The 12,983-nt window shown below is 42.7% G+C and overlaps 1 protein-coding gene across 1 annotated transcript in view; it reads left to right on the top strand.

The window, feature by feature from the left end:
* MORN1 (MORN repeat containing 1) overlaps positions 1-12,983 on the top strand; it is a 270,992-nt gene that overhangs the window by 91,716 nt on the left and 166,293 nt on the right. The window contains 1 exon segment of the mRNA XM_073316712.1: positions 1,585-1,658. Within this exon segment, the coding sequence (XP_073172813.1) occupies positions 1,585-1,658 (74 nt within the window).

Here is a 12,983-nt window from a genome sequence, read left to right as displayed (position 1 = left end):
AAGTGTGACTTAAATATTGACTTAAGTGTGACTTAAATATGCTTAAGTGTTTTGCTGAATCAGGGTCTAAATTAGTTGCTAGTACTAAGTCTTTTCATCATGTTACCCCATTTTGTTCCCTTTTCAACCTGTAGCATGTCCATGTGCAGACTGCCAATAAGGGCTCTGATTTAATAAAGCAAGAAAGTACATGCTTAAGTACGTGAATAGTCTCATTGACTTCAATATAGGACTTAAGCACCTGCTTAACATTAAGCATCTGCTTATGTGCTTTCCTGAATAAGGATGCTTTCCTCAATCAGCGTCCATATGCTTAAAATTAAGCATGTGCTTAAGTGCTTTACTGAATCGGGGTGTAAAGAGTCACATACATTTGCACACATGGGCCAGATCCTCATGTGGTGTAAATCAATGGAGCTATAACTATTTGCGCAATCTGAATGTCTGGCTCTATGGGTCTGATTTTCCACTGCCTTCAACCTTATGCAGTCATTTACAACTGTGCAATATGGGCACTTTGTACTCCCTTTGCATGAGTGTAAATGGTTGCATCCATTTATACCCATGGTGGGCAGTAGAGAATCAGGCTCAGATTCCTTCATCCCACTATGGAATTCAGTTACTTTGGTTAATAGAATATTGGAATCATCAACCATTTTTAAAGCTAACCTTGCAAAATGCACAAAGTAAAACTTAATGTACCAACAAATACACACTGAAAGGGTCAAGTGTATCAGGTATGAGCTCTGCTATGAGATAGCTGTAAAGTGGTAAAAACTTTCTGAAAATCAGCGTGCACATGAGCCTATGGAGGTTTGATCCTTCATTATGTAAGTTTTGGTAATTATTTCAGTGGGAGCAGGATTGGACCTGTAAAGCATAACTTTGGTTCTGATTTCCTCTAGCCAGTACTGTCATGATACTCAGGCCAGGTAGAGTATGTGAGACTAACTGTATTAAATCTAGGGCTTTTGCTTTCTTTTAGTGTTCTTATTTTTCCCAAGTCTTGGAGTGTCTCCTTGAAAAGTGGTTCAGAAATGTAAGTTTGATTGATGGGTTTTCTGTTCGCTCTATATGTGGACGTACTTAAGATGACAGGTTTCAGAGTAGCAGCCGTGTTAGTCTGTATCTGCAAAAAGAAAAGGAGTACTTGTGGCACCTTAGAGACAAACAAATTTATTTGAGCATAAGCTTTCATGAGCTACAGCTCACTTCATCGGATTCATGCAGTGGAAAATACAGTGGAGAGATTTTATATACATAAAGAACGTGAAACAATGGGTGTTACCATACACACTGTAAGGAGAGTTATCAGTAGAGAATCAGGCTCAGATTTCTTCATCCCGCTATGGAATTCAGTTACTTTGGTTAATAATAATACTTAAGATGGAGATACGTGGATGGCTGTTTCAAATGCTGCTAGGAGATATGATATAGAAAAATTAGAAACTGGATAAAGAGGTAATAAGTATATTGTAACAGACAGTCCTGTATCTTGTAATGGTGGCTCTCCAGCTCTAATTTCTGAGTATCATTATCAGTAGAAGTGTTGTGATAGCTATGCTTTTTTCCTGTGTTCTGCAGGTCTGAAGTGACAGCCAAAGGGTACAAGTCAAAACAGGATCAGCACTCCATGAAGAACTCTAGAGTATTGCCAGGTAAGGATTTTGAGCTGTCTGCATTACCATACACATCAAGTGAAGTGTTTCGGAAGCTGAGTAGCAGTGTAATTTCAGGATCAAAATAACTAGGTCATGATGAGGATCATGACCACTTGTTTTTAGTACATTTTCAGACCATTAAGTGGCAGGCTAGTCCTAATTTCCTAGGGCTTTGTTTCAAAACACATGATTTCTTCAACATCTTGTCTATCACAAAATGATAATAGTTTTAGGTTCCTCCGAAGTGAATCATGATTCCCTTGTACTTAAATCACTGTTTGTTTGGTGTCCGCCAAAACAATTATGATTTATCTTGGATCTGGTTATAAGCAAGGTCATGGAAGCCTTTTAACCTCACACTCTCAGTGACACCAAAAAGAAAACAGAATCACATATGGAAGGGAGCTCTCATAGTAGGAGCTTACTTTTAAAAAATTCAGTGATTGTGGAGGTGTGGCAATAGCATGGTGATAGACCAGGAAATCCGCATTTGAAGAGATGCTCGCCCTTTCAACCACAGTTAAGTAGAATAAGCAATGTATTCTGCTATCTCATGATCTCCTGATCTCTTGGGGCTTGATCCTTAGCTGATGTAAATCAGTCTAGCTGAGTTGAATCAATGGAGGTAGACCTATTTACACAAGCCATGGAGTTGGTCCTTGGTGTCCAAGGTGCGTTGGTAGGGTGGCAGGAGGCAGCACATTATGATCTCCTGATTGGAGGGTAAAGATTGAGAAAGCGTCTTACTGGGATTGGAAAAGATGGGAGAGACTTTTTTTTCATATGCTATAAATAGTTGCATTTTTAATTTTAAAAACCACATATTTATTATCGTATCCATATATAAAAACTATTCTTGTGAGTGTTTACCAAAAAGATTGCTGCTATCCTAGTACTCTCACTCTTCTGCTGAAAGTGAAAGATGTTTCTGCAGTTCTATGCTTAAAGCTTCCCAGGCACAGGGACTCAGTGATGAAATGGAAGACGAATTTTTATTAACTACTGTTCTGTTATCAAAGATGTGCGTTTTCAAAAGTGAAGGTAATTAACCACTGGAACAGATTGCCAAGGGCTGTGGTAAATTCTCTATCACCTGGAGGTCTTTAAACCTGGATTGGATGTCTGTCTAAATTATTCTATAGCTCAATTGCACCAAGTCAGACTATATGATCATAATGGTCCCTTCTGCTTAAAAATCTATGTATCTGTGAATTTAAAAATACACAAAAGAATAGCTGTTTCAAAACTTATCTGATTGATCTTGCATATTATAATTCTGACTTTATTGATTCTGTTGTTGACGGCACAGATTTCAGCCCCTGATTTGACTCGTCTACTCAAAGGATCGTTGTCATCTGCGATATTTTCTTTCATGTGTCTATTTCATTTTTATACTCATTACTACCAAGCTATAACTTTCTTTTTCATTTTTGAAGTTGGTGACCTCTGAAGGTTTTTGCATCTCTGAAAGTTTCATTGATGAAAAAATATCAGGTATCATATTCTGGAAAACCTATGACCCATTAACTTATGTCTATTAATAGCTGAAAAATTCATAAACCTTTACATAATGATTTTCTTTAAGTACAGTAGTATTAGCTTTTATGATAATTTTACTGTTATTTATGATCCACAAAAATGTCCATTGAAAAGAGAGAGAATCACATAGGAAGGCTAATTTGTAGATACTTTAATAGCTTATATTAATTGTTGCAGTTTCTATTAAAGAGTAAGGAGGTTACAAAGCCTGTCTTTATAAACCAAGAATAATTCTGTGTAAGAAAAGTTATATTATTAATGGTGGTTTAAAGTGATTTCTTGGGGAGCTGCAATAATTCATTCATAAATTCCATTCATCTTCTTTATGGTTTGAAAATATTTGTATCTGTACCATCATGACCTGATTAAAGACCCTTTTTGTCTGTGTGCAGTTATCCTGTGCTTCACATTGATGTTTTTAAAGCTCAGAAATTAGTAGCAAATGCAGTTGCTTTCAGTACAGGAGACTGATCTGAAGAAACTCAGAATTTGAGTTGTTTGGGACCCACTCCTCCCTGATCTGATATCAATGGGAGTTCAGAGCATTTGGCGTGCACCTGGACTGGGCTCTTGGAGACTGATCCAGAAAACGCTAATTCATGTGCTTAACTTTACTTATAAGAGTAGCCCCCCTGAAATCTATGGGACTGTTCATGCAAAAAAATTGTGCATATGTTTAGGTTGGGCGGGGCAAAGTACTACAAGATTTGATGTAAGAAACAATTCTATGCTGGCCCAATGTAGGATGAGCGACTAGATGGCCCCAAAACACTATCTTTTACATCTCTAATTTATATACTCTCACACCCATATGTATATATATATATATATGACCAATGAAACAGTGGAGACCAAAAATGGGAGAAAAAGCTTGTGCCAAAGAAATTTTAAATGGTTTTTAAGTACTTGTCAGCATAAAGGCTTGCATGCTCTGAAGAAGACTCCTAAGCATTGCTGGTATATACCTAATGCAACTGAGACTGTCTTATATTTTTAGTTTAGTAATAAATAACATGCTCAACTACATGGCACCTGGAAACATCACATGTGGAAGGAAAATGTTCATATATAACTGCCCACAATTTATAACAGAACTAACCCTTTCCTTGTGAGCCACCTGCCCACTCCCACTCCCCAAAATGAGAAAAAAACAAACAAAAGAAGAAAGTGCCTTTATAGTTTTTGATCTGGTCAAGGGAAGTTTTGGCTAAAAGGATTAGCCGTGCACCAGACCAAAATAACTTGGTCTCTCTGATGTACCACCAGGGGGAGTGAGTTCTGCAGCCAAAGACTCTCCATCGAGGATACCCTGCCTTTCAACCTCAGGGATTGTCAGCAAGACCTGATCTCTGCTGCCACAAAGGTGTGCATAGGAAGAGGTGCAAGGTTGAATCCTTACCCCATTGAAATAAATGGGAGTTTTGCCATTGACACCAATCAAGCTAGGATTTCATCTACAGTCTCTTACATAGCCATGTCTCCACCAGATAGGGAATTGTACCCAGTGGGGAACTAGGACAATGTCCATGTATCCAGAAATGTCATTCTTCCAGCAGTTGGTTACTCTAAGCAGGCCAGTTGATGCATTCTGCACTAACAGAAGCTTCTGAGATAGGATAAACAGTAAAATGTAAAGAGATCTCAAGGACAAAAATTGCTAAGATAGCAAATGCATACTTTTTATACATCCAGGGTATACATATGTATTTCAGGGCTCTGTGCTTCACTGTTGTCAAGAAAACACTCCACAACATAGAAATGACCTTTCTTTCACCATATATAGAATTCCATTGAAATGAATGGGGCTGATTTTGTATGATATTATAGAATACACTGCCTCCTATATTTTCCCACACTGTGTTTAGATGGGTTTTAAAAAGTAGCAAAGACATTTTATACTGTACTGCTTTGCAGTGCTTTAAAACAAACAAATTCCAGATAGAGAGTTGTGATATTGTATTATTTTTTCCCTGTTTCAAATGTCATTGTATTTTTCAGAACAGATGGGAGGAGAAATAAAGGAGGGGAAGATTTGTATACAACAAAATCTAACAGCCTTTCATAGATTCATAAATTCATAGATTTTTAAGGCCAAAAGGGACCATTATGATCATCGAATCTGACCACCTGCATATCAGAGGGCAGAGAATTTCACCAAGTAATTCCTGAATCAAGCCCATAATTTCTATTTAAGCTAGGAAAAACACTGATCTTGATTTAAAGACTTCATGTAATGGAGAATCCACCACCTCTCTAGGTAAGTTGTTCCAATAGTTGGTTAATGACCTTCGCTGTTAAAAATGTGCATCTTCTCAAGCTGCAGGGCAGGATATCATTTCTGGTACTCCACAGAATGAAAAACTTGAGAACCCAAGCCAGGAGCGATCTGGGCACTGAGTAGAGCGATACCATACAGATATTTTTTTCTGAATGGGTCACAGAATTAAACCATTTGACAACCATTGGTAAGGATATGATTTGGACACGGAGGTCACAGATTCTGTGATTTTAACAGACCTCCATGGCTCCTTGGGCTTCAGCCTACGCCACAGCGGCAGGCCTGGAGTAGCGGCCGGCAGCCAGCTGCCAGGGCTGGAGCAGCCACCGGCACCCCCGTTTGTTAGTCCCCCTCATCCCCACACACTATTTTTAGTAATAGGGACTGGTCACAGGCTTCCATTCATTTTTGTTTATTGCCCACGACCTCTCCCTGAGTTTCACTAAAAATACCCCTGACAAAATCTTAATCTTAACCATCAGTATAGTAACACTTGCCATAAGGTTCCGCATATAGTCTGAAAAATCTGACATTTCATTCTAGCTTGTGACAAGGTGCTCCAATCACCGCTAGGATGGCACCTCCTACTGGCCGTTCTGGGGATTAGCTTCTCGAGGTCAATGCCCACTCCCGCGTTTGCATGCCATCTCTCCCTGGTCTGCATCTCTCCCTGGTCCCTCTCTCACTCTGGGTGCTGCAGCCTCCTCTTTGTGACTTGGTCCTCTGGCCAGGTCACTATATGTGTTTTCCCCTTCTGGGGTACCAAAGTCTTCCTTCAACAATCCTGGGCAGTCTTCCTATTTTCTGTCTCATAGTGCCATTCCCTCAGTGGCTGGCAGGGGAACCCAGCCTGCCCTCTACTCTGGGTTTTAGCTCAGGGACCCTCTAGCCAGCAGTCAAGGTCTGTTCCATCCTGGACCTTACTGCCTTTCCCTGAGCCCTTTCCTTGCCATCTGGCACTCCCAACTGCAGACTACTCTCTGTAGACCAAAACCTTCCTCCCTGCTTGCAGGGAGTGACTTCAGTCCATTTCCCATGAGCCCCCACTCCTGCCAGTTTCCTGCCTTTATAAATCCAGCCCAGCTTGTTCCTCATCAGCGGGGCTCCCTCACTCATTCAGGGAATTACTTAGCCACCTGACTTCTCTTAGCTATGGCCTGCCAGGTTATTTAGCCCCCTTCTCAATCCACATTAACCCTTTCCAGGCAAGTTTGGGGTTAACAACCCATCACATAGCTGTTAGATTTCAGTACACTTAAACTGAGGTTTGTGGGGAAGTCTGTGGAGAAACTGTTATTACTTTAATGATTGTTATAGGGCAAAACCTGCTCTTCTTTGCCCATGGTCACAGAGGGCTATGGCAGCTCTGGAACTGGTACACTGGTGTGGGTCCCGAATGGTAGAACCTAGCACAGCGTTCTGCAAATTCTGGGTCTGTGGTCTTCTGGGACTTCCTGCACTCTGGAGTAGCGATGAAGACAGGCAGGGCTTTTGGATCCATTGTTATATGTCTTGGAGTAGAGGATTCCTTTTCCCTCAGCCTTGGTGCCTGGGGTACATCTAAGTATGCAGCCTCTTTCCTCCAACTCTACATTGAGAACATTTTTGAGACCTTTTATGGGCAGATTTTTTTTTTTGGAGGATAAAGAGGAGAAAGAGTAAAAGGAACATAATGTGTATGTATGTATGTAAGCAATAAAAGGGAAATAATGAAAGTTGCAAATAGAAATATGGAAAGAATATTTAATGAAAACACAACTGATCTAAGGGCTTCCTTAACCATGGAAAAATGCATTCCAACTGTCCAGTGCCCATTGTTATGCATTTACAATTAATACCACACCAAGGAACAGTTTTTGAAAATAACATTGTCCTGACGGTCATGCACATGGAAATAGCATGCAATTCTAATACTATACATATAGAGTGTATGAGAAGGATGGGGCTGGGGCCCAACACACACTAATAATTCCCTAGAAATTTTGTTATGCTTCTTAGTTTCAATTAATGAGAGCTGAATTTCAAACAATGTGGCTATTGCAGGAATGTTTGCTAAAGGCACAGCTGTGTTCAAATAAACAAAAACCAACCGGCAGTGCTGGTGCAGTCTTCAGCCATGATCCTTTAAAGGCTTCTGATCAAGCTTAACTTTATGCCCTGTGAGACTAGCCCTATTGACGTCAGTGGGGCCACAGAGTAAAGCACGTCTTTGAGGGATCACAGCTTTATACTAGATCCTGAGAGGTCAACAAAACATGCTTTAAGGTGTAATTTATTTAAGGTGTAAATATTTAAAGATTGTTCCTTACATGGAAAAACTTTTCTAATGTATTGGGGCAGTTCTTCAACATGTAAAATGTTCGTGCTTGGTATTTGTACAATGTTTCAAAGGCTATCGTATCCTCTGTGATATTTTTTAAAATTATTTTAGAGGCAAGCTGTGGTGCATATTATTTGACTGCAAAGCTGCTGCATTTGGGGGGAATATATAATATTTGTGTACTTTGAAAGATATACTGTCAAAATTAAAGTTTTACAGCTTCTCCGTAGCTGGAGAGAACACACTTTTATTAATGCATAAGGCTGGAGAAATGCATTTAAAATATTAATTTTTAGGAATGGATGGTAGATAGGAATGATCATTTTAAATTCTTGGAAGGCACTCTGATCATATGCAATGGGGGACCACATAAGAACCTACTCTATCTTTCTGTCTGTTTGTCTACTCTGAGTTTTTATAACATTTAAAGTTGAATTTTCAGACATGGTCTCCAATTTTTTACTGGGATACTCAATGTCATGGATTAGATGTGTTTCTACTGGGGTCCTGCAGGAATAATTTCTTGGCCCTACAACAGTTAACCTTTTTAGTAATGACCTGGAAGAAAACATAAAATCGTCACTGATAAAGTTTGCAGGTGGCCCCAAAATTGGGGGAGTTGTAATTGATTAAGGGGACAGGTCACTGAAACTGAGGGATCTGGATCACTTTGTAAACTGGGTGCAAGCAAAGAGTATGTGTTTTAATGTGGCTAAATGTAAATGCATACATCCAGGAACAAAGAATGTAGGCCGTATATACAGGATGGGGGATTCTATCCTGGGAAGTAGTAACTGAAAAAGATTTGGGGGTTGTGGTGGATAAACAGCTGAACATGAGCTCCCAGTGCAATGCTATGGTCAAAAAGACTAATGCGATCCTTGAATGAATAAACAGGGGAATCTCGAGTAGGAATAAGGAGATTGTTTTACTCTTGTATCTGCCTGCTACCATGTCCAGTACTGGCTACAATTCAAGAAGGATGTTGATAAATTAGAGAGGGTTCAGAAAAGAATGATTAAGGGATAAAGAAAATATGCCTTTATAATGATTGACTCCAAGAGTTCAATCTTAACCAAGAGAAGGTTAAGGGGTGACTTGATTACAGTCTATAAGTACCTACATGGGAAACAAATTTAATAATGAGCTCTTCACTCTAGCAGAGAAAGGTATATCACAATCCAATGGCTGGAAGTTGAAGCTAGCAAATTCAGACTGGAAATAAGGCCTAAATTTTTAACAGTGAGAGTAATTAACCATTGGAACAACTCACCAAAGGTTGTGGTGGATTCTCCATCTCTGACCATTTTTAAATCAAGATGGATGTTTTTCTAAAAGAATTTGGGGGGGGAGGTTCCATGGCCTGTGTTATACTGGAGGTCAGACCCCAATGGTCCCTTCTGACCTTGGAACCTGTGAATCTATTAAAGAAGTGGGGGCTATTGTGATATATTAAATCACAGATCTTTCTAACCAAGGGTTGTTTGTTCATGAATGCAGTTACAACTGCAGACACAAACAAATAGGTTTGCATGCAGATTGCATTCCCTTCTTTACCAGGGTTCACACAAAGACCCCTTGTACTTGAATATTATACTGCAAGCAAACAAATTGTTACATATGCCTAATTTCCTGCTTTACACATGTGCATCTCTGAAATTTTGTATGAGCAGTGGATGCTTTGAAGCCAAGCTGAAAATTTGGCCTCTAAAGTCTTACATCTGCTTTAAGGGTAAAAGAATACACAAGTTTATTTTCTCCTCTACATTCATGTGTAACTTCCATCAACATATTAAAGGCCTACATCCGGTTTTCTACTTCAGTAAGAATTTTGAAGAAGGTAGAACTGTAACAGTCAGCACAGGTTCAAGTCATACTGCCTGCCCTGACGCTGAAAGAATGGTTCAGGGGGTTCCAGTGGAGTGTACTTAGCAGCAGCTCTTATAGGTTCTCCAGAAACTAGCAAGATGAACTCTTCCTCCCCAGCAGGTGGCAGGTGCTTAGGGTATGGCCTGACCGTACCCAGCCTAGTTGGCCACACCCCCTGAGGTCTTCGGAGTGCCACTGGTACTCTAGCCAGCCACTCTGTCTGTCAGGGAGTGCTTGTGACAGGATTCTGCATGGCACCGATGAGCTTACACTGGGATACAGAGTAAGTCTTCTGTGCTCGCCAGCTCCCCATTGTAACTGTGCAGGGCAAGGTACAATTCAACCCTCTTTATTAATGTAAATGCCCAAGTGCCTCACCTTTTGGGGTTAAATGTGAATTATTCTATAAGGGCAATGATAAGAAATCTGCATTACGAAGGACTCAGCCCCAGCAGCATAAGCAACTAAAATATCAGGGGATGGTGCATTTGCTCCTGAATATATGGTGGATCAAACTTGGCTGTTGGGCGTTGGCCCTTACAGCTGCATCTCACACTGAATTAAAAGGCAAGGGAGAGGGTATGTTGCTGTATTTGTTGCTTCTTTGTATTTTGCCTTGTAACAGTGTGTCTGCATGTTGGGCTCTGACTCTGAGTTCCATGACTTGGCAGCGGGGAGCAGTATTTTTGGATCTAGCTTAAAATATTTGTGCTGGCTATTCTTTTTAACCCTGTTATCCTCTAGGTCCTTACAAACTGATTGTTCTTCTTCCAGTGCTTGCTCATGTCCCTTCTGTTGGAGGTGTGTGTGCTTGCCACATACACCAGTGCCGGAAGTTTTTCCCTCAGTGATATCCATGATATCCACGTCCTCTGGAGTGGCACGCGTATGCTGCCGTATAAGGGGTGCTGCCGGCTCCCCCCACCCTCAGTTCCTTTTTACTGCCAGTGACGGTGCTGGAACGTCTCCTTGCCTCGGCAAGCTTGCTCCTCTCAACCTCACCATGGCCCGGGTCTGCCTCAGACTATTCAGTCACATGGCAGCATGCACTTACGTCATCTGCCATGGGAGGCTCAGACTGCAGCCCCTTCAATTCCTCGTCCAGAGATCACCTGGACAAGGTCATCACCATCCCGCTGAAGGTACTTACCTCTCTGCAGTGGTGGACTGACCCAAGGTTGGTGCTGGAAGGAGTGCCATTCGACAGTCCATGGCCCACGGTCTCCCTGATATCAGCTGCCTCTGACCTCAGTTGGGGAACACATCTCGGTATGCTGTGGACCCAGGGGACGTGGTCTCCAGAGGAGCTGGCATTACATATACACGTCAGGGAGCTCAGAGCCATCTGCCTGGCCTGCGGTGTCTTCCTGCCTCAGTTGTCCGGTCAAGTAGTGCAGGTTTTGACAGACAACATGGCTTCGATGTTCTGTGTGAAAAGGCCAAGGGGAGCCCACTCATTGGCTCTCTGTCAGGAAGCACTCTTCCTATGAGACTTTTGCATCCAGCACGCGATCCACCCGGAAGCTTCACATCTCCTCAGTGTCCAAAACACGCTAGCAGATCGCTTCAGCAGGTCCTTTTCCTCCTATCACGAGTGGTCACTCCACTCAGAGGTTGTCTGGGCACTCTTCCAGAATTGGGGGGCTTCCCGCATGGAACTGTTCGCCACCAGACAGAACAGGAAGTGTCATCAGTTCTGCTCTCTCCAAGGCCTCAGCGGGGGCAGCCTCTCCGATGCCTGTCTCCTGTCAGGGGCGGAGGATTTGATGTACTCATTCCCACCTATTCTGCTGATCAGCAGGGTCCTATCGAAAATCAAAAGGGACAAGGCTCAAGTCATTATGATCGCCCTGGCGTGGCCTCGCCAGCACTGGTTCGGCACACTCATGGACCTGGCTGGGGCTGCTTCATGGCCACTGCCCAGCCACCTGGACCACCACAGTCGGCTCCTACACCCGAACCTTCCCTCTCTTCACCTCACAGCTTGGCTGCTGCGTGGCTGAACCCAGAGGAACAGGCCTGCTCTAGTCAGGTACAGCAGGTTCTCTTGGAAAGCAGAAAAGCCCCCACCAGAGCGACTTACCTGGAAAAGTGGAAGAGGTTCTCCTGCTGGGTGTCAGAGCGTAGCATCTCCCCAACCCGGTTGTCTCTGCAGTCCATCCTGGATTACCTGCTCCACCTAAAGCACCAAGGCCTCACGCTTTCTTCCATGAAGGTGCACTTGGCAGCCATATCAGCCTTCCACCCGCATGTCCATGCCAATCAGTGTTCTCGCATGAGATGTCTAACTGGTTCCTAAAGGGCCTTGAGAGGCTCTTCCCGCCAGTCTGGTACCCAGTTCCCCAATGGTACCTCAACCTGGTTCTCTTTAGGCTCACGGTCCCACCCTTTGAGCCAATGGGGGTCTTGTTCCATCTCCCATCTGTCGTGGAAAGTTGCTTTCTTTGTAGCCATTACCTCGGTGAGGCGGGATGCTAGATTAAGGTCCTCACTTTGGAGCCTCCATATATGGTATTCTACAAGGACAAGGTCCAGCTGCAACCTCATCCAGCTTTCCTGCCTAAGGTGGTGTCCCCTTTTCATGTCAACCAGGATATTTTTCTCCTTGTGTTCTGTCCGAAGCCACACTCCACCAATAAAGAGAGGCAGCTACACAGTCTGGATGTCTGGCACACCCTACCGTTCTATCTGGAGTGCACCAAGCCCTTCAGCAGGACGACCCAGCTCTTTATCGCAGCAGCATACAGGATGAAGGGTCTCCCGGTGTCCTCGCAGAGGATCTCGAATTGGATCACCACCTGCATCCGGACCTGTTATGAGCTGGCTCAGGCCGAGCTGCCGCCTATAGTGAAAGCCCACTGGACTAGGGCTCAAGCGTCCTCGGCGGCCTTCCTGGCGCATGTCCCTATCCAGGACATCTGCAAGACCACAACGTGGTCTTCGGTACACACATTCACGATGCACTACGCCATCACCCAGCAAGCAAGAGATGCCACTGGATTTGGCAGAGCTGTGTTGCAATCGACATGTCTATGAACTCCTACCCACCTCCACCTACAAATGGAATGGACACGAGCAAGCACTCAATGAAGAAAAGACAGTTACCTTTTTTGTAACTGGTGTTCTTCGAGATGTGTTTTAACCTTTTTGGTGAAAACTGAAGCAAAACAGGCATTAAACACCTCAGCCTTCTTGTTGTCATCAGCTATTCACTCTCCTTCCCCACTAGGTAGAGGATATACACTTTCCTTCATCTTTCTCTTTGTCCTAATATATTAAAGAACCCCTTCTTATTGGCTTTTATGTTCCTTGCTAG

This window comes from Lepidochelys kempii, chromosome 18 (assembly GCF_965140265.1).
Source record: "Lepidochelys kempii isolate rLepKem1 chromosome 18, rLepKem1.hap2, whole genome shotgun sequence".
Lineage (NCBI taxonomy): Eukaryota > Metazoa > Chordata > Testudines > Cheloniidae > Lepidochelys > Lepidochelys kempii.
This window is presented reverse-complemented; position numbering and strand designations above follow the sequence as displayed.